Here is a 19624-nt window from a genome sequence, read left to right on the forward strand (position 1 = left end):
AATATTAAACAGAAATTGCTAAAAAAAGTACTGATATGAGGGTGGTAGTCGGTAGATCTACCAATTTTTGCTTCTATAGTTTGTGCGTTTTATGATGATATGCGTGACACATTATAATTGACAATAGTAGGGAAGTTACCTAACAAAAATTAATCGATAATTTAAAAATATCGAATCACTTCGTAAAGGAATTGCAATCGAAATTATCGATTTCGTACTGACATATTTTCAGTGGTGCCGGTGATTTAAGATGGCCGCCCTTTTTTATCGATTTGATTTCGATTCAACAGAGTCCATCTCTATTGACATAAGTTCCGTTTCATGCATCTGAAATTTTTCAAATGTTTTCGTAACAATAATTTTATGCTCCTATTTCACAGTTGATATTTATAATTTTATATTAATAAGTTAGCATTTAGCAACTTTAAATTTTTATTCATTTACAATTATAGGAAACATTTGTTTTTGTAGATGGAATATAATTTATTACATTTAGTTTTTTTTTGTTTTCTTGTAAAAAAACCCGTAGCAAGGAATATGAAAACTGTCACCCATATCATCTTCTTCTTCTTTTTTATTAATGGCTCCTTTGTGAGTTGCCAGTATCAGGGTGTTTTGGCAAATACTTTACTTTATGAGATGGCTTTATGAAGAAACAAGGTTACGGTATGATGAGACGCGTACGGTGACTGTTGAAAAATCTAGGGTTAGTCCTATACACCTTACAATTTAATACTGTTAGTATAAATGTATGAACATAAAGTTCTTAAAAACGCACAAACTATAACATCTACCTAATTCTACCAATTTTTGGCATGACGTCTGCTGATTTTCTAAAATTTGGTGTGACAACACTGCTCTACTGTCTATGAATCACTGTCGAAATCGAAGCGAGGATAGGCCCCGCCTATTGGAACTTGTAAATACGAAAAAGACGCTTTTTCGCAATGATAATATTATAAGAAATACTTATTTTTAGGTAAAACCAATATATTTTACAATTTATAATTCAGATTTCCTGTTAAAACTAAGTACTTCTTTGAAAATATCGATTTGCCGTGTACAGTCGCAAAAGTGTTGTAGTGTCGTTTTGCAAGATAACGATTAAAATCTTAGTGAAAATAAAGTTTCTAAACTTAAAAACTAGGTATTTAACGAATATCTCCCAGTGTGATAAGTTATCTGAACGGCTGGCGGCCGTTGATACTATTTTTGTGGGTGTTGTCATTGCGAGCTTTATTCGGATTAGGTCATCGAGTGTGGTGGACATGTGTGTTATAAAAATGTTTTGTGTTTAAAGTTGTATAATTTCTTATTAGATCTCCAAGGCTGCAGAGTTGCAACCATGGAAACCAGTAAAGTGTTATGTTTATTTGCGGTTTTATCGCAAGCAGCCGCTCTATGTAAGTATTTTGACACCTATTATCATACATTTATTTGAAAATCTTTTTTACCGCTATGTAATTGTATCCTGTGCAGCGCTTTTATAGTTTCCCTAACTCTAACTCCTCAAATTCTTTGGTTTTCTTGCTAGCCTTTACTTCAAAGAAGAATTAAAAGTTTTCTATTAAATATTTCTTATAGGTACTTACTTACTTGTTGTAAGTTTTATTGTTATTTAAAACAGGTACCTAACCTCAATAATGAATATAATCATTTCAATTTGATGCCCAATCACTCCTCTGTAAGTGGAAGTAAACAATAATTTTCTATTTTATTTTATGGTACTGTAAAATTATTCTAAATCATATTGTCTGAAATAACAAAACCAGTTTTGCCACAAGAAAATATCATAAATAGGCAAGCAAAAAATAATTGCCTTTACAAACTCAAATAAATTATAATATGGTACCTAATTAGGTTGTGAATATAATTACATCTAAGTTTATTAGTATTATTTAAAATATTTACAATTATCTAACTATTATGAAAATGTTTGCAGCATTTTCAGTATATTATTGTATTAAGACAACTTGTAATATTATTCAATAAGTTTCATATTTCATTTATGTTAAAAAGTTCTTGCCTGATGGCTTGCAGCATTCCATAGGAACTCTGTACTTGGGTAATTCCAAAGCTATCACAATAAAAATGATCCATAATTTTAATACTTGTGTAGAAGTGAAAGAAATAATTAATATTCATCCACAAAAGTAATATTATTCCATACGAATATTACAAAATATGTAATATTGTAATATCATTTGAAATATTAGTATGGATCGGAAAAAAGTTAAGAGTAAAAAAATTACAAATTTATTGCTTTAGCTTTGTTTGACAAACTAGCAAATTAGACCCCTGACATCTTAACTTAACCTCAACTTTGCCGATTAAGTAAGGAACATTAAAATAAATAGCATTATAGTTCTCTCCAGTTTTTGAAGTTAAGCTTGAATTTGTTTCAGTCAGTTTTGATGCGCTTCGACTCTGCGCTAGTATAAATTGACCCTTAGTGTGAATAAACTGCATCTGAAATCTTTGTAAAATATTCTAATAATATAAAAGTATGTTTTTGTGTATCTGCCATATTGCTAGTGATTTATGACACATTGCAAGACAAGGCCTTCACCTTTTAAGCTCAATGATCCTACAATCTATCTAAGAAGGCATTGTAATATTTTTTCATTGTTTCCAAGGTTTTACAATTTCAATATATCTTATTGCAACTCTTTTACAAAAGAGCAGCTCATCTGGCTTTAAAGTATTTTTTATGTAATTTCCTATGTTTTATATCCTTTGATTTTCTTAAAGTCAATTACTGAGGTAGCATAAATAATGAATGTTTTGCCTTTGTCCTATATGTAGTGAGCAGAAAGACTAAGCTATGTTTTTTTGAAAAGTTGACTAAAGAAATTGCCATTAAGTGACAAACCAAACAAATACTTTTTCTTTTTAATAGATGAAATTTTCATAGGTACAAAATAAGTATATAATAAAACTAGCAATCTCTCCCATCTTGCAATACTTGTAAGTTGTAGGACCAAGATCTATTAAAAAGAAAAAGTATTTGTTTGGTTTGTCACATCATATTATAAAGTCCAGGAACCCTGTAAATGATCTGCATGTGTATTGTCCATCAGTGACATCACCACCGCGGATTGTGAAACAGCCAACGGCAGAAGAGTTATTGTTCCAAGTGGCGCAGCCTGGTGAGGTGGACAAACCGTTCATCATTGAGTGCGAAGCTGAAGGAGAGCCAGCGCCAAAGTAAGTCATTATTTACTAGATGTTGCCTCCAACTGTTGTAGTGTGATTTATTTCGTGTGTAAACTGGACATTCTTATACGAGGATAACAACTGAGGAGCTGGCGAACAAAACCACAAGTCCACCAAAGTGCGAAAGTATATATTTTTTTAATCGTCTTTTGACCCATCTGCATCAACCCTTTTTAATATTTTCAATCAAAAACGGGTTACAAAGGTTTTAAAAAGTACATTTTTAAATAAAACCTAATTAGTTTAGTAGTAGTAGTTGATACTAGTTTTTTTAGCCACTGTCTAATATATTTTTTCGCGGTTTAATCCGGTTTTGTTTGCCAGCTCCTCAACTATCTTTTATCTAATTACCAGTTCCGACAAAATCTAAAATCAAAATATTTATTTGTAAATAGTTTAACAAAGTTAACACTTTTCGAATGTCTATATGAGGCCTACGAGGCCTTGAGGAATCAAAGTATCTTCATACAAAATGTTATCATACCAGCAGTGGTTTTTGCGTAAAGACTTAACACTAGAGGTAACAGACAGACAGACACATACACTCGCGAATATACTATGTATAAAACGAAAGAGTCTGCATAATATCTAGCCAAGCGTTAAGTTTCCCCAGTTTGACGAAAGTGGCCCTATAAGGCCCATTTGCGCCAATTTGGGTTATTGCTAATCCTGTGTTAGAATATCGTAGGCCGTAGACCGTAGCTTTTCTTTCATTAATACCTCGATCGTAGGAATCGCAGACACATTAGATATTCAATTGTTTGCTGCACCCGGGTGCCGCTTGGTAGTTGATGGGTTAAAACGAAAAACGAAGAGATAATAAAACTGGCACAAGTGGTCCTATAAGTTTTGATTGGTCTTTACCTGGCAGGCAACATAACATTACAATGTACAGTATTTTGAACAAACTGTACACACTTCGACCCTATTATTCTATAACATTAAGGTTCAGAAGTGTTCGCGAGTGTACAATAAGTGCATCGTCTTGTATCCGCTTATGGCGAACTGGCTTTGGTCAGCGGGTCGCTCTCGCATGCGGTCAATGCCCCGGTAAACGCATTACCCAAACAAACACCGCTGAAATGTTTGCCGCAGAGTTTATTTACGGAAGGAAACCTGAAACCGCCATAGACTAGGGTTCTTTTTTTTTTCAAAAACAATAGCTTATGGCAGAGACATTAAGACGTAGGAATGCCGCGTGGGTAGATGATTAATTGGATGCTGGTTGGATGTTAAATTAAAGTGTTCAATGAGTAATATTATACGTCAGGCGTCCAAATTGCTAGTTTTCGTAATACTTGAGTAATTGTAAAGAAAAATTAAATTAACTAAAACCTAAAAGCCTGGAAATCTGAAATATAATTGACCATTCAGTTACTTAATTAACTTGAACTATGTTTTAGCTGTAGTATTAGGTCATAATATGGGTAGGCTTTTCTTTTCCTATTATTGGTATATGTAACATTTTAAGGTGGCAGAATAAAGTTTATTTTATTTATTTATTTAACTCTAGTTACAATAGAAAACGTAACAGTACAATTAAAATTATTAACTTTTAATTATGATTTCCAAGTCCCTCGAAGTCGGATTGCGTAACTCTACCCTTGTGAGTTGTGTTGGATATTGTTCGCGATCACGCAAGAGTCGAGGGTGACAAAGACGTTTTATTGATTTATTGTTACCAAAAATGAAAAAATGTTTGAGAAACTCTTTTTTATAAAAGAAAAGCTCTCGAAGCCATGCTGACGTAAGAGCGAAGCTGTAATCTGTAGAGTGAAGATACAGTTTCATATTTTACGTCTGATGGGGCCTATAATTGGTCTTTGCATTTGGCTGATGAGTTCACTTTAATCATGTCATTGCTGCGGGTTTATCATGGTCGCAGCAAAATTTTTGAGGAAAATAAATAAGCGAAAACTAGAGACAATACGACACATTTACTTCCATAAGCGTGCTAGACAATTTCTTTCAATACCTTTTCCCTATCCGGATTTATATGTTTTATGAGTAAAGGCCACTTTAATTTTGGCGCCCCTATATGTAGGTACGAACTCTGCTGCCATCCTAGGACGCTGCCCCCCCTCCCCCTAAGACGCCGCAGGACGTTGCCGTCCAAAGGCCTATACTGCCTAATGCCTATACATAAATCCAGAGCTGGCCCTGAGTAAAAATAAAACTGCTCACGTAATAAATGGGTGATCTTATTCCGGTCGAGTGGGACCCTCGACCGACTTGTGACACCACTCAAAGTCCTGTAGTTTGTGCAAATTGCTTTTGAGTTCATCGCTGAGCCAGTTTATAATATGGGAGGAATAAAATTAGCATGATTACGGTATAAACTTGACTTGTAAATAGATAACTGCGATACTTTTGTGAGGGATAGAGCTACAGAAGTAGATTGGAAGTGTTTTCATAAGGTGGCGTCTAAACGCTGTCTTTTTTCCCAAAACGATAGTTACACCAATGATGCCGGTTTCCAAATGTGCCAGAAATGATGCGAAATGCGAAAGAACCAAGAACGTTGATAATAAAGTTTTATCTGTATGACTAGCTGTCCCGGTGAACTTTGTGTCACTTTAAAACCTTCCCTGGACTTCTACGAATAATTTAAGACTAAAATTAGCCCAATCCGTTTAGCCGTTTTCGAGTTTTAGCGTTAACACAAATGAAAATTCATTTTTATATATATAGACTAGCTGTCCCGGTGAACTTCGTGTCACTTTAAAACCTTCCCTGGACTTCTACGAATATTTCAAGACTAAAATCAGCCTAATCCGTTCAGCCGTTTTCGAGTTTTAGCGTTAACACAAATGAAAATCCATTTTTAACCCCCGACAAAAAAGAGGGGTGTTATAAGTTTGACGTGTCTGTCTGTCTGTCTGTTTGTCTGTGTGTGTATCCGTGGCATCGTAGCATCCAAACGGGTGGACCGATTTCGATCTAGTTTTTTTTGTTTGAAAGCTGACATGATCGAGAGTGTTCTTAGATATAATTCATCATCGTCAGCCTATTCAGTGCTGAACAATCAGGGTTTATCTGGTTCATGAAAGGCCGTTGGCAACTTGTAGTCGTTTGATGGGTTTTATATTTCATTGTAGTTAGTGACATTTGTGAATATACAATATACGTATACACATAATAATGGAAAGTTGACCTGGTGCTACAGCATCTCCTGGTAATCAATATGATATCCAACTCCTCGCCAACTTAGAGCAGAGGTTTCGTGTTTGGGCTCATTTTAATTGCGACAACCAGTAAGAAGTAGATAAACAGTAAATATTTACATGCTGCTGCTGCAGCATCACCTAGATTCTATAGGGACCGAGCTTCGTATGAACCCAAAGTGGAGGTTTCATGTTTGGGCTCATATTAACGGCCTCATCGAAAAGGACATTGATAGAATATGGTAATTATGAGAATATGATTGTGTTGATAGGAATTATTCTGCACTATTTAAACCAACACAAGTTTAAAAAGTATGAAATAAAATTAAATTAAGAAATTTAAAAAAACCCCCGCCAAACAGCTTTAAAAAGTAATGAAATAATATTAACTGCCTTTAAGTTCAAATAATTCATAACTTGTGTAAAGTAATATTTTAGTCCATAATTGTTGTTAAGGTGTGTCGGGGGACCGCTTATGTAGATGTTTGATTTCACATAACAAGTTTAAGGATCACTTCACAGCGAAATAAATCGAGATAATCAGCGACTTGACGGTTGTAGGTTGTAGTTTACTTGGCGGTCCCCCGACACACCTTCTGTTCGATGAACTTTCGCTATGCGATAGCGAAATTTTTATCTTCCAATTGCGCTATATGCGTATTATTAATGTTTCATCGTGGTTTCATCTCATAACTCATTTACCCCTAGGCTTGGAAATTAAAGGTAGCTTTACTCTGGCTCTTTCGAGGTCTCGTCTATCAAAGGTTTGTGACAACAGCGCTATAATCTAAATAATCACAAGTTTAACGTGGGAGAGCCATGCTTCGGTACGAATGGGCCGGCTCGACCGGAGAAATACCACGCTCTCACAGAAAACTGGCGTGGAACAGCGCTTACGCTGTGTTTCGCCGAGTGAGTGAGTTTACCGGAGGCCCAATCCCCTACCCTATTCCCTTCCCTACCCTCCCCTATTCCCTTCCCTTCCCTACCCTCCCCTATTCCCTTCCCTTCCCTACCCTCCCCTATTACCCTATTCCCTATTAAAAGGCCGGCAACGCAACTGCAGCTCTTCTGATGCTGCAAGTGTCCATGGGCGACGGAAGTTGCTTTCCATCAGGTGACCCGTTTGCTCCCTTATTTCATAAAAAAAAAGTCCCAAACTCAAGTACAAGAGTATATTATTGTGACGTAAGTACAATAAGGCACGCCCCACCACTTGAAAACCCGTTACAGAATTGAATGGCGTTGAAGTATTTTTACGTGAGTCCCTAATGAATCTCAAACGAACGGGAATCACCCTTGTTAGGGACGATAAAGCTGAGTCAACAGTCGCTCTTGCGAATCACTTCCGTCTAGCCACTCTAGCCCTACGGATAAAGATTTACCTTCATATTAAATTGGCTACGCTAAAAATTTACGAACATTACCTCTTTGATTTGATTTTTTCCAGAATTTTGAAAGATTGCAGTCTATGTTTATTCTGCAATTAACTTTTTAAGGATCCTATTATTTAACTCTCAAAAGAAAACATTCCTTTTCCGTTTCTTCTATGCTAGTATTCCAACTGCCAACCAACGTAGTTTGTTACTCTTGTGCTCTGCTGGCTACAGCAACTTCAATAGGCATGATGACTATTTTTTTTTTCTTATTGCTAATTGAAAGACCCTTAAAAATAGAAACATCGCTGAAAGAATGACTTTGATAGCTTAAAAATTTACCAAGATATGACAATTCAAATATTTCATAAAATGGAGCTGCCCGAAACGCTCCATACAAAGTGCTACGAAAGTATGACGTCACTCTTTCGTAGTTTGTACGCATCGTGAGAGAACTTTGTTCGATAGGTACATTAAATATTGCGTTTATGAAAGTGGTTTAATAACAAAAGTTGTTTTTATTTGCATAAGTTATCGAATGGTATACAAATATAAAAAAAAATCGACTTGAATATCCAACTTTGAAGGCGCAGAGCAAAAAAATTACAAATGCTACCAAGCTGAAATTTTGGGAACACTTATTTTTTACCGTGATTTCTTTATTTTAGTATCAAAATTTGCTAGTCTTTGACCTTGTCATCATCCCTATTGTTACCCGTATGTCAACATCGGGAAACTATTTTAATCCTTCCAATTATAAGGCTCCTTTGTGTTAGTGGAGCATTAATTATTTTTAGTGCTGCACTGGCGACTAAAGCACTGTTCAGTGTTCACTGTACAATGGGGTCGAGCGGGTACCACCACACTCAAAAGACCCACTTTTGTTTGAACATAACAGGGATTCGGAATGAAACCGGGATGAATTTACAATGAAAGGAGGTTTTTTAATCAGCGCCGCTACGCCAGATTCGCTGAGTGTTTTCACCTCATTGAAAGGCTTAAGTGTAGCAATGGGTAACTGTGTTCGGTCTGCTTTTAATGTAAATGTTGGCTCATGTAACGTTTACCAGAACTACGCAATTTCACATCTTTCCGAGTTTACTTTTGGGGCTGCCTTAAAGCTAAAATGGTTTTGCGTGTACTTGGCTTGTCGTCATTCATTTCCAAAGTAATTTTCCCTGTCGGTATCGATCTTGGAAGTTCACCTGTTTCTTTACCTTATCATCTCTTTCTCGAATAAAAGCTAGACTCTATTGTTTCTATTCGAAATTTGAGGTGCGCGTAAATCTGGCCCTTTTCCTGTTCGCCAAAATTTGTGCCTGCAACGCGCCGATTCAAAACAATAAGCCGGTTTCACGCTCCACGGTTTTTCTTGTCACTGCCTTTGTCTACAGCACACCCGCTGTGTTTACATTGAATTACTGCATCGCGAATATAACTTTCAGGTTTATTATTGCTTGTTGCATATTGAGGTTTAACTGTTTTTAGATTTATGCATGTTGAATATCTTACTTCTTATTCGCATCACATGCAGAATCAGATCTGTTCGTCCTAATTCTTACGGAATGTAGAAAGAGGTTTACTGCAAATAGTCAGGAGGCTTCTTATTCTATGAACAGGTTGTCTTCGAATGATATGGGAATCAGATTCACGTGGTATATAAGTCAAATATGTTTATGTAAACACTGTTAATGGGACATCAGTCACAAGTTGGTACATAAATTAGCTGGCACGTCATGGTGGCACGCAACTCTGAGCTCGCAACAAAATTAATTAACACGAATACGGTTCATAATTGTTTTGCCTCAGAGTTTTTGGGCGTGATTCTTATGTCGTGGGTATTAAGGTGCTGTTTAAAAAAAAAGCAGGACCTGACTATATTACAGTAAATGCAAAGTGCAATCGATCCTACAATTTTGTTGTGATATGGCGTAAGAAACATCGTTATTAGTCACAAGGCTAGCAAGCTGAACCAGTCCCATCCTTTTACCAGCAAAAAGCCTTTGTCCGTGATGATGATGATGATAAAATGGCAATAGAGAGTGTTAAAACTTAAAAATAGCCGTCTGAACAACGTTACTACTAACACCAGTCCAGGTTTTTTTTAAAATGAAATAAGGGGGCAAACGAGCAAACGGGTCACCTGATGGAGAGCAATTTCCGTCGCTCGTGGACACTCGCAGCATCAGGAAAGCTGCAGGTGCGTTGCCGGCCTTTTAAGAGGGAATAGGGTAATAGGGGAGGGTAGGGAAGGGAATAGGGCAGGGGATTGGGCCTCCGGTAAACTCACTCACTCGGCGAAACACAGCGCAAGCGCTGTTTCACACCGGTTTTCTGTGAGAACGTTGTATTTCTCCAGTCGAGCCGGCCCATTCGTGCCGAAGCATGGCTCTCCCACGTATAAATTGAGAACCACAAGAAAAATAATAATGACGCAAGTACTCCATTAGTAGCTATCATAGAGCGCACAGTTTTAATGATGGGATCAATCATAATTTATAGTTTGCAATAAAAACTTTTTAAAATATTTATATAGAGTTCTATCAATTTGAGTGGTTTGAAAGCACCCATGTTCATGTATGACCTCGTTTCGGTCGAGTTTTCTGCGAAATGCTTTTATCCTATTATGTAGTGTGTTTTCATGTTGTACAACTAATTCATTTACGTACACAAAGGTTCGTTTGCACGGGGAATGATATTTTGGCGGCGATAAATTGAAACGCCAATGACCCTTTAGCCATCTTACAAAATTGCCGGTTTTTCGACGCGTTGAAAAAATTGTACTGCAATTAGCGCCTAATCAAAGTGGTAGTGTGAAGGCCGTCGTTAATTGTCACCATTTGGTAGACGCAAACAACGTTCAGCGTCCAAAATCGGGAATGGAATATAGCTGACGGGGCAAACTTTGAAGCCACTTGTGACTTGTAGCGAATAGTTCTTTGCCAAATTGCGTGGCACCAGAATATCGCACCGCAATTTTCCGAGCAGGAAAAGGGTTTATGGGGTTGATAGAGCCGATAGAGCAGCGGTACTTAACCTTTTTTATACCGGCCACAAACATATTGTTATAGTATTGGTATCGCGGGCCGCATTCAAAATGATTTAGAAGTAAAAAAATTGCTTTGTTAATATAAAATATCGCTTTTGACAGACACACTTTCGCGTTTATAACATTAGCACAGAATACATATTAGTACAAACATTCGTATGGAATCCAGTGATATTGTCGCCCGCTGCTGTATCTATGTAGACCCACTAACTGTACTCGTGGGGTCTGTTAATTGTATGACAGTTTCCTGTTAACTGTCAAACGGTCGTTTCAACTGAACTCTGAAGACTATGCATATTCTAGGGCACATTCATGTTCATCGCTTTATAAATGAAGTGGAAATAACTTAAACACAACATAGGTGTGAGTAAGAAAGAAATATGGAGTAGGTTTTTTGGGTTGTTTCTGTTGAGGTTGTCCAACACAATTTATTTTCTTTAAATGTACAATAATAAATTGTAAGATCATTTCGAGTTGAAAAAAATGGCATTGTACGTATGATTGTACCAAATTTGCGCGAACAGCCTTTCAACGTATTAATATTCAGATATCCTTGCTCGGTATTGAATAAAGATTCTGTGCCTTTGCTTGAGTCAGGTATATGTGTCAAACGCTCAGTCGTTGGGCCCAGGTCACAGTTACGTCACCATGATGTCATTCAGCACGTTGAGGTCAAGTCTCCGTGTAGCTCAAACAAGTGATCGCTTCCGTTACTCATCAATTGGGCCGAACCGAACAAGTGGCAGAAATGGGGGAAAGTTTAGTTTTACTTCCTACTTCTATGTTCTACCTTTGTTCTGATTAATTTCGTTGCGGGTCCCAAGAGCATTCCAAGAGTTGCATGTCCCTTGGGCACTGAGATCCTATCAAAAGGTTTTTCGTGGTTGGTAACCACTGTCGCATGTCTATCCTGAGACAACACATTCTCATTTAAATATAGTTTTTATTTAGAAAAATCTCATCTATGTTTTTTTAGAGCTAAGCGTAAAAGTTGCAAGACGTAAATGTTAAGTTTGTAGCCATTTCTTGTAACGAACAAAAAGCACGCGCCCATAAGTTAGGAACTTTTCCATCGTGTTTTTCGTTCACGCAAGATTAAATTCCTAGCACAGAACAAACTACACAACTTGATGACATGACATATTATGTTTCAACAAGAACTTTCTCAGTTCCTTCGCTTTGAGTCCGTGATAAATTCTGGTCTGGATTTTTTAATACACTCCGCTGTAACTTAAAAAAAAAAACTTAAACGCAACGCTTTTTTAATAAATATTATAATGAAACCTTATATCTGGTACAATGAATTCCCATTTCAGCCTTATTTTCATATCAACTTCAGTTATAACTTATAAAGGACTTTTGATTCGTTCCAGCAATAAGTAATGGAGCATTTAAATATATAATAGCTTCGTGTATTTCACAGAAATCACTGTCGTAAAGAAACCATACACTGCATTCTGAAACAATACAGATATTGTTGTTAAATCTGGCATTCACATTTTAAACAGAATCTGAAACTATAATATCCGAGGATAAGTTAAGTTGTAACTAGATGACGCAACTCCATCGTTCTGAATTTAGTTTATCCCGCGGAAACCGTACATTCTTCGGTATAAAAACTATACTATGTCCTTTCCCGCGTCTCAAAGTACAGCAAAATCGGTTCAGCGAAGTTGGGCATGAAGAGGTTACAGATAGACACACTGTCACATTTATAATATTAGTAAGATGGATAGTGCAGTCTATCTATATTAGTCTAACGCCTCCGTAGTCTAGTGGTATAGAGCGCGGCTCTTGACTCGGAGGTCGTGGGTTCGATTCCCGCGTTGGAAATATGTTATTTCCAAGTTTGGTTAGGACAATGCAGGCTGATCACCTCATTGTCTGACAAGTAAGATGATCCATGCGTCGGATGGGCATGTAAAAAGTCGGTCCTGCGCCTGATCTCTCGGCAGTCGTGTCGGTCGTCCGTCCCACTGGGTTATGAGAGTAAAGGAATAGAGAGTGCTCTTGTGTACTGCGCACACACTTGGGCACTATAAAAAATTACTCCTGCGTAGCTGGCCTGGTTTCAATGAAACCGGCCACCGTCACCGAAACCACACCGGTTTCGGTGACGGGAGCTATTATTATTATAAGATGGATAGTAGGCGAAGTATATTCGAGGGAAAGAACACTGAAATCCCGACAACGTCTACTTAGACACAGTTGAAAGCCCTAGAGCCTGGGGTGCTAAGACGTAAGCGGATACTAATCCTCTTAGTGGGAAATGACTTCCCCATCGACGGTGAACCGCTCACATCCGCCGCCATTTTCCGTTTCGCTCCACTTGCGAGTTGATATTTGCTGCGTTTGTTTACCTAGCGTACTGGATTTGATGAAGGCAGAAGGTTAGACAGATTTGATGAAGGCAGAAGGTTAGACATTTGTTGATCTTGCCTGAAGAGCACAGCAGCGAGGTATCATTGTTGCAGCGTCCTTCAAAAGCAGTATTTGATCCTAACTTATCATTAGACCACCATAATACTACAAATCGCGACTCCAAAAGTTTTTGGTCCTAATTTACCTAAATATACATAAATATAAAATGAAAAATATTCAACCCAGCAACATTTTTCCACATTTGTCGCAAGACCGGGCTTTCCGGATTGTTTTCAACAATAATTCATAAACCAAATCGCCCCACGATTCTCAGTAAGTCCCAAAAGGCCTGCGAATTATAAACAGGGAATTTCCGAGTACGCGCAGCAATCAACGCCATATTTAGCCCGTTAAAAATGCACAGCGGAACAATTCATTGGCACGGAGTTTCGCGAGTGGCCCTTCAGGATCCCTGTTTGTGCCCTCGACGCGAGTGCTGTTGCCAGTCTTATAATGCGTTATGGTGTAGTGTGACTTTTAGAGGCCTTAAATTCATATTGTCTGTAAATGTGTGCGATCTTTTCTTATGAGGAAGGGGTTGGCCGTTAGACTTTAGAAGTACTCTATTATTAAAGGCTCTTTTTACGTTGAGACAGGCTGGACCATGATTGCGAAGCTGTAAAGCCGAAATGGACACCGATCGTTGGCAATTGTAGACGAATTTGTGTCTCTACCTGTTCGTCAAGGCTTTTTTGGTTCATCATATTTATGGCCTAGCCTGGAGCCATTAGATGTTTCACAAGATCGTCTTCAAACAAGATTCTTTATCGAAAGCGGATTCTTAGATTGTAGCAAAGCCGTTTCTTTGAGGAAAGCGGGTTATCCGTATTAGGAGTTTTTCCCAGACCATGTCTTGTAATTGTAACTTGTAAGTTGTAGGTTTTAGAAAGAATTGCAATAATTCTATTTGTTAAGGTATCTCAATATACCTAAGTTATAACTTATAAGTGCTCGTTTTCACTAACCGTCCCATAACGCTAAATAAGTAACCTATATCGGTCTTTTAGGGCCATATTGTATGTAGGCATTTAAACGTTTTCATCGACACGTCTTATTTATCACCTTAGTCTTCAGAGTCTAAAGTTTAGACCCTGAGGACTTAGGTAACACAGAAGTATTTAAAATCTTAAAATATTTATACTTACTTAAATTTTAAAGGTGCTGAAAAAGGGCATATTAAGTTACCGTATGTAATCTTCAAACTCTACTCTAGTACATTGAGTGCATTTTTGTGAGAAAATCAGATCAGATCATATTTGATACAATAATGTGGCACCGGGGCACCTGATGAATTATTCATCAGCCTTGACTCAGTCGGCACGGCCATCTCTAGCAGACACCGGCTATATTATGTCATCGTTAATATTATTTGATTAACTCAGCGCTTTACGCGACTGTTATGCTCGACCTACATAGCTTCCAGATATTGTCCTGACAGTATATGGGTATGTTATGAATCAAACTTAATTTTTTTTATTGCTGCGTGCTTATAAATAACTAGTGGACGCCCGCAACTCCGTTGTGCTAAAATTTGTTTATCGCGCCAGAACCGTACATTTTTCCGGGATAAAAACTATCCTATGTCCTTTCCCGGGACTCAAGGTATCTCCATGCCAAACTTCAGTAAAATCGGTTCAGCTGTTTAAGCGTGAAGAGGTAACAGACAGACAAACAGACACACTTTCACAAGCATTCACATTTATAATATTAGTATGGATACGATACACCATATTGTGGTAAATTGATTGATTGATTGAATAGGCAGACCCAAGAGGGGAACGATTTCGATGCATTTAAAGGACGCGATTAGGGTCTTCCTTTTGATACTGTATCGGTCAGCACGCGAGTAATCGATGTTCGAATTACGGTGCAGATTAATCGCAGCGTCTGTAGTCTGTACCCGTGATCAATCACACAGCCCTCGCCCGATCTGTCTAAGCCTCACCTTTCTTGCCTCTATTGATCTTATGATCTCCTAGTACAATCTACGGATTAACGGGATATTGAGTTCCAGATGAGACGCGCGGCTTCGCCTGATCTTTAAAATTATAGTAACCTTTCTTTGGAATCACTCTTAGATCTATTTAAAGAAAACCGCATCAAAACCCTTGCGCAGTTTTTAAAGATCTAAATTCTAAGCATACATTGTATAATTATTCCATGATTATAGGCACATACATACTGTTTAGTTATATTATATAATTGCGTCTTTATAACACACAGAAGTTAACCAGGCATCACGTTCTTATAAAACTATGGAAGCGGGAGCCGTGTTAATTTTTGCGTTTTGCATCTTCTCAACAAAAAGTAACTAGTAAGTTAGTAACATTTTCTAAATTGCTTATTCTTTGTCAACAGGTACAGATGGATCAAGAACGGTAAACCTTTCGAATACACGAGTTACGACAACCGAATCTCTCAGCAGCCGGGTCGCGGGACGCTGGTCGTCAGCCAGCCCAGAGACGAAGACCTTGGACAGTACCAATGCTTCGCCGACAACGAGTGGGGTACCGCCACCTCCAACTCGGTATTCGTCAGAAAGGCCGAGCTCAACTCCTTCAAGGAGACCGATGGGCCGCAGCAGACGATCACCGCTCAGGAGGGCCTGCCCTTCAAGCTCACCTGCGAGCCCCCCGACGGCCATCCCAGCCCCAACGTCTACTGGATGTTGCAAGGCGAGCAGGGCCAGCTGAAGACGATCAATAACTCCCGAATGACCCTGGATCCCGAGGGTAACCTCTGGTTCTCGAACGTGACGCGTTACGATGCCAGTGTGGACTATGCGTACACCTGTGCCGCGAAATCGGTGTTCAGGAATGAGTACAAGCTCGGCAACAAGGTGTACCTCCAGGTGACGCAAACGGGTATATCGCCGACGTCGAACAAGCGGGAACCGGTACGACAGTACACTACCAGGAGAGTAGAGAAGGCGTGGAGAGGGAAGAAGGCGGAGCTCTACTGTATCTATGGCGGGACGTGAGTATTCTTTACCTCCTCATAATAAGGCCTGTCTTAGGGCCTGTTTCACCACTTCCTGATAAGTGCTGGATAGGCTATCCACCACTTAAGTTAAGAGTAAGGGCCTGTTTCAGCACTTCCTGATAAAGTGCTGGATAGGCTATACACAACTTTTTTGACAGATTCTCCATACTTGATGTGTCAAGTTAATTGGTGGATAGCCTATTCCTCACTGATCAGGAAGTGGTAAAACAGGCCCTAATAATTGTAATAAGTTAAAGACAGATAGAGTATGGAGAATATTATGTCAAAAAAGTCTAGGATATTCTTCCACCACTTTCTGATAAACAGCCTATCCGGCTGTTTATCAGAAAGTGGTGAAATAGGCCCTTAATATTTAATAAGACAAGTTTGTTCTCTAAATCCAACTTACAACTAGTCTCTACTTTTTAAAGCAACATTAACGTTTTCGTTCTTTGTTCGTTCCAGTCCCTTTTTGTTCAAACTACGTAACGGTATTCTCTAAAAATTTCAAACCTACATTGTTTGTTGTTAATATTATACTATTTTAAGAAACGAACTGGATCGATCAAAACAAGTATCAAATCTGCATAAATGTTGCATTAAAAAGTAAAGCAAGCGAGTTAATTAATTAGAAGGTCTAATAAAAGTTTACTGTAAATATATCTGCAATCTGCGAGTTGCGACTATGTAGTCGTCACACTAAAAGTATAGAAATATCAAGTTATTTTAATTAGATAACGGTACAGCGGCCATGTAACTCTAACTGTAGGGCCGCGATAGTGAAAGCCTCAGAGATCTCTGATTTATTAGAAAAGTGATAACTGATAGCTCCATTTGTTTCTTGTTAATTAACTTAAAAGGGCATTTTAACTGTTAACAATAGGCCTTAACAAATTAGATGGTCATTACTCATTAGTCATTAGGCTGCAATTCTACTGGAGCTGCGTTGCGACTTTTGAGGAATGTGTTTTTCAGAAACAACAGAATCGATCTATTAGCCCAGGGGTCACCAATTAGTTTCGCTCGGGGTCCATTTTAAGACATGAAACGACCTTCGCGGTCCACACATTTTATATAATTTTTTTTATTAAACAATGGTAAGTAATTACGAAAATTACAAAGGTATTTAAAGATATCAATGAGAAAAGTAACCATTTTTTGTAGCTAATTATCTCTCTAAACTCTGAAGTTTGGAATGAAATATTGGTGCAAGCTATAAATATTGACAGAGGATTCCACACCGCCGTTTTTCCATACAAACGCTGTCCCCTGTTTCCTCCCTGGATAATGCCGGTAGAGTTATGATTTTTTTCCTGAATGTCTATGGCCACTATTAGCATGTCCCTATGTTTTCTTTTTTTTTCATAATTTAATTATTAAAAAAAATTTGAAGAATGCTACCATGCCACGGACACACACAGACAGACAGGCAAATACGTCAAACTTGTATAACACGCCTGTTTTCACGCAAGCAGATTAATTCCTATCAACAGGATCATATCCCAATGAATACCATCTATAAATCCAAGAGGATATTTAATGTCCTCTTGGATGAGGCCGTCAATATGAGGCCAAACATGAAACTTCCACTTTGGGTTCATACGGAGCTCGGCTCCTATATAATCCATATTATGATGCTGCAGCAGCAGCATGCAAATATATATACTGTTTGTCTACGTCTTACTGGTTGTCGCAATTAAAATGAGCCCAAACACGAAACCTCTGTTCTAAGTTGGTGAGGGATCCTATTAATTACCAGGTGACTTTCCATTTATTTGTATAATTATTATTTTATACTTATTCATAAGTGTCACGAACCAGAGCAAAATATAAAACCCATCAAACGACTGCAAGTTGCTAGTCGCGGCCTATCACGGACCAGATAAATTGTGACTTTCCAGCAATGAGCAGGCTGATAATGATTGATGAACTATACCTAAGAACACTCTCGTTCATGTCAGCTTTCAAACAAAATAACTAGATCAAAATCGGTCCACCCGTTTGGATGCTACGATGCCACAGACAGACAGACAGACACGTCAAACTTATAACACCCCTCTTTTTGGTCGGGGATTAAAAATTAGCCTCTATTAGCATACTATTAGAAGTTACAGCATATCAATTGTCATATTTTGTCACTATAACCGTGCCGCAGGAAATACTTAGGCCTTAGTTGTACTAGACTCATATGAACGTGCAGCCTTCGTCGCATAATTACGGCTGATATGAAACGTGCCCAGAACGCAGATTGTCCGAAGATATGGCACATCTTGTCTTCGCAGAAATGATAAGCGAAAAGATTCTTTTCCCATATTATATGGAGGCCTGAATCGATTACTTAGGATTTCAAGTTAACAATGTTTAAGACTAGAACTTGAATGTTCTTCCAGGCTTAGCTAAAGCTAATCTAAATAACTGAACCAGAAATAACTGTATTCCCATATTGAGAAATTCTTCCGTATTGTTCGGATTTTATGTCAACAATGATATAACTAGACTAGCTGTTGCCCGCGACTTCGTCCGCGTTAACATAGTTACACTTAATAACAAAGATGGTTATTTTTCCCCTTTTTGTGGTTCCTTATACAAAGGGTAAAAACGGGTCCCTATTTAAGCAAACGTCAAACGCAAACGTCAATAAACTTTCATGTTTCTAATTTAAGAAATGACGGAATTTCACCCCCTTGGGGGTAGAATTACCAGAAACGCATAAATACGTATCCATTTATTTTTAAGCAGTAGCACAAAAATAAAGTTTCATATTTCTAACTCAAGAAATGACGGACTTTCATTCAAAGTTTCAACCCCAATTTCACCCCCTTGGGGGTAGAATTTCCAAAAACGCTTAAATACGTATCCATTAATTTTTAATCAGTAACTCAAAAATAAACTTTCATGTTTCTAACTTAAGAAATGACGGACTTTCATTCAAACCTTTAACCCCTATTTCACCCCCTTCGGTAAAATTTTCACAATTCCTTCCTTAGTGGGTGTCTACTTAATAAAACAACCCCACTCACCAAATTTCGTTGCTGTAACTTTAACAGTTTTTGCTCAGCGATGATGAATCACTCAGTCAGTCAGGATATGTAATTTTATAAGTATAGATCTTAAATTGTCAACTACCAGGCTCAGTTAAAACCAGCCTCATCATAATAAGTGAACCTCAAATGACAAACTTGTAATCTCTTGATTTTATATTGATCTCAACATGAATTGGTGTCAAATTGCTCCCCAGTTTCCAAACATCCCTGACATATATGGCATCGCTCCAACTGCATCTTCCCGTGTTAAGTGCCGCTAGTAAATTAAAACGCAGGGATTGTCTCAATATCTGGCTATTTATGATATCCTTGGCCACTTTATGCCGTTCCTCTGCCAAGTATGGTGAAACATCGCCATATTAGGCGATATCC

General features: G+C 38.0%; 1 protein-coding gene across 3 annotated transcripts in view; it reads left to right on the top strand.

Annotated features, from left to right (window-relative positions):
• The first annotated feature begins 884 nt into the window (after nt 1-884).
• The window catches only part of LOC121730178 (neuroglian-like), a 42062-nt gene continuing 23322 nt past the window's right edge, over nt 885-19624 (top strand). For all 3 annotated transcript variants that reach the window (XM_042119105.1, XM_042119103.1, XM_042119104.1), the window contains exons 1-4: nt 885-979; nt 1320-1403; nt 3081-3207; nt 15585-16202. In XM_042119105.1, the coding sequence (XP_041975039.1) occupies nt 1346-1403; nt 3081-3207; nt 15585-16202 (803 nt within the window). In that variant the 5' untranslated portion in view covers nt 885-979; nt 1320-1345. The remainder of the gene's footprint in view (nt 980-1319; nt 1404-3080; nt 3208-15584; nt 16203-19624) is intronic.

The sequence above is a fragment of the Aricia agestis genome, chromosome 9 (assembly GCF_905147365.1).
Source record: "Aricia agestis chromosome 9, ilAriAges1.1, whole genome shotgun sequence".
NCBI lineage: Eukaryota > Metazoa > Arthropoda > Insecta > Lepidoptera > Lycaenidae > Aricia > Aricia agestis.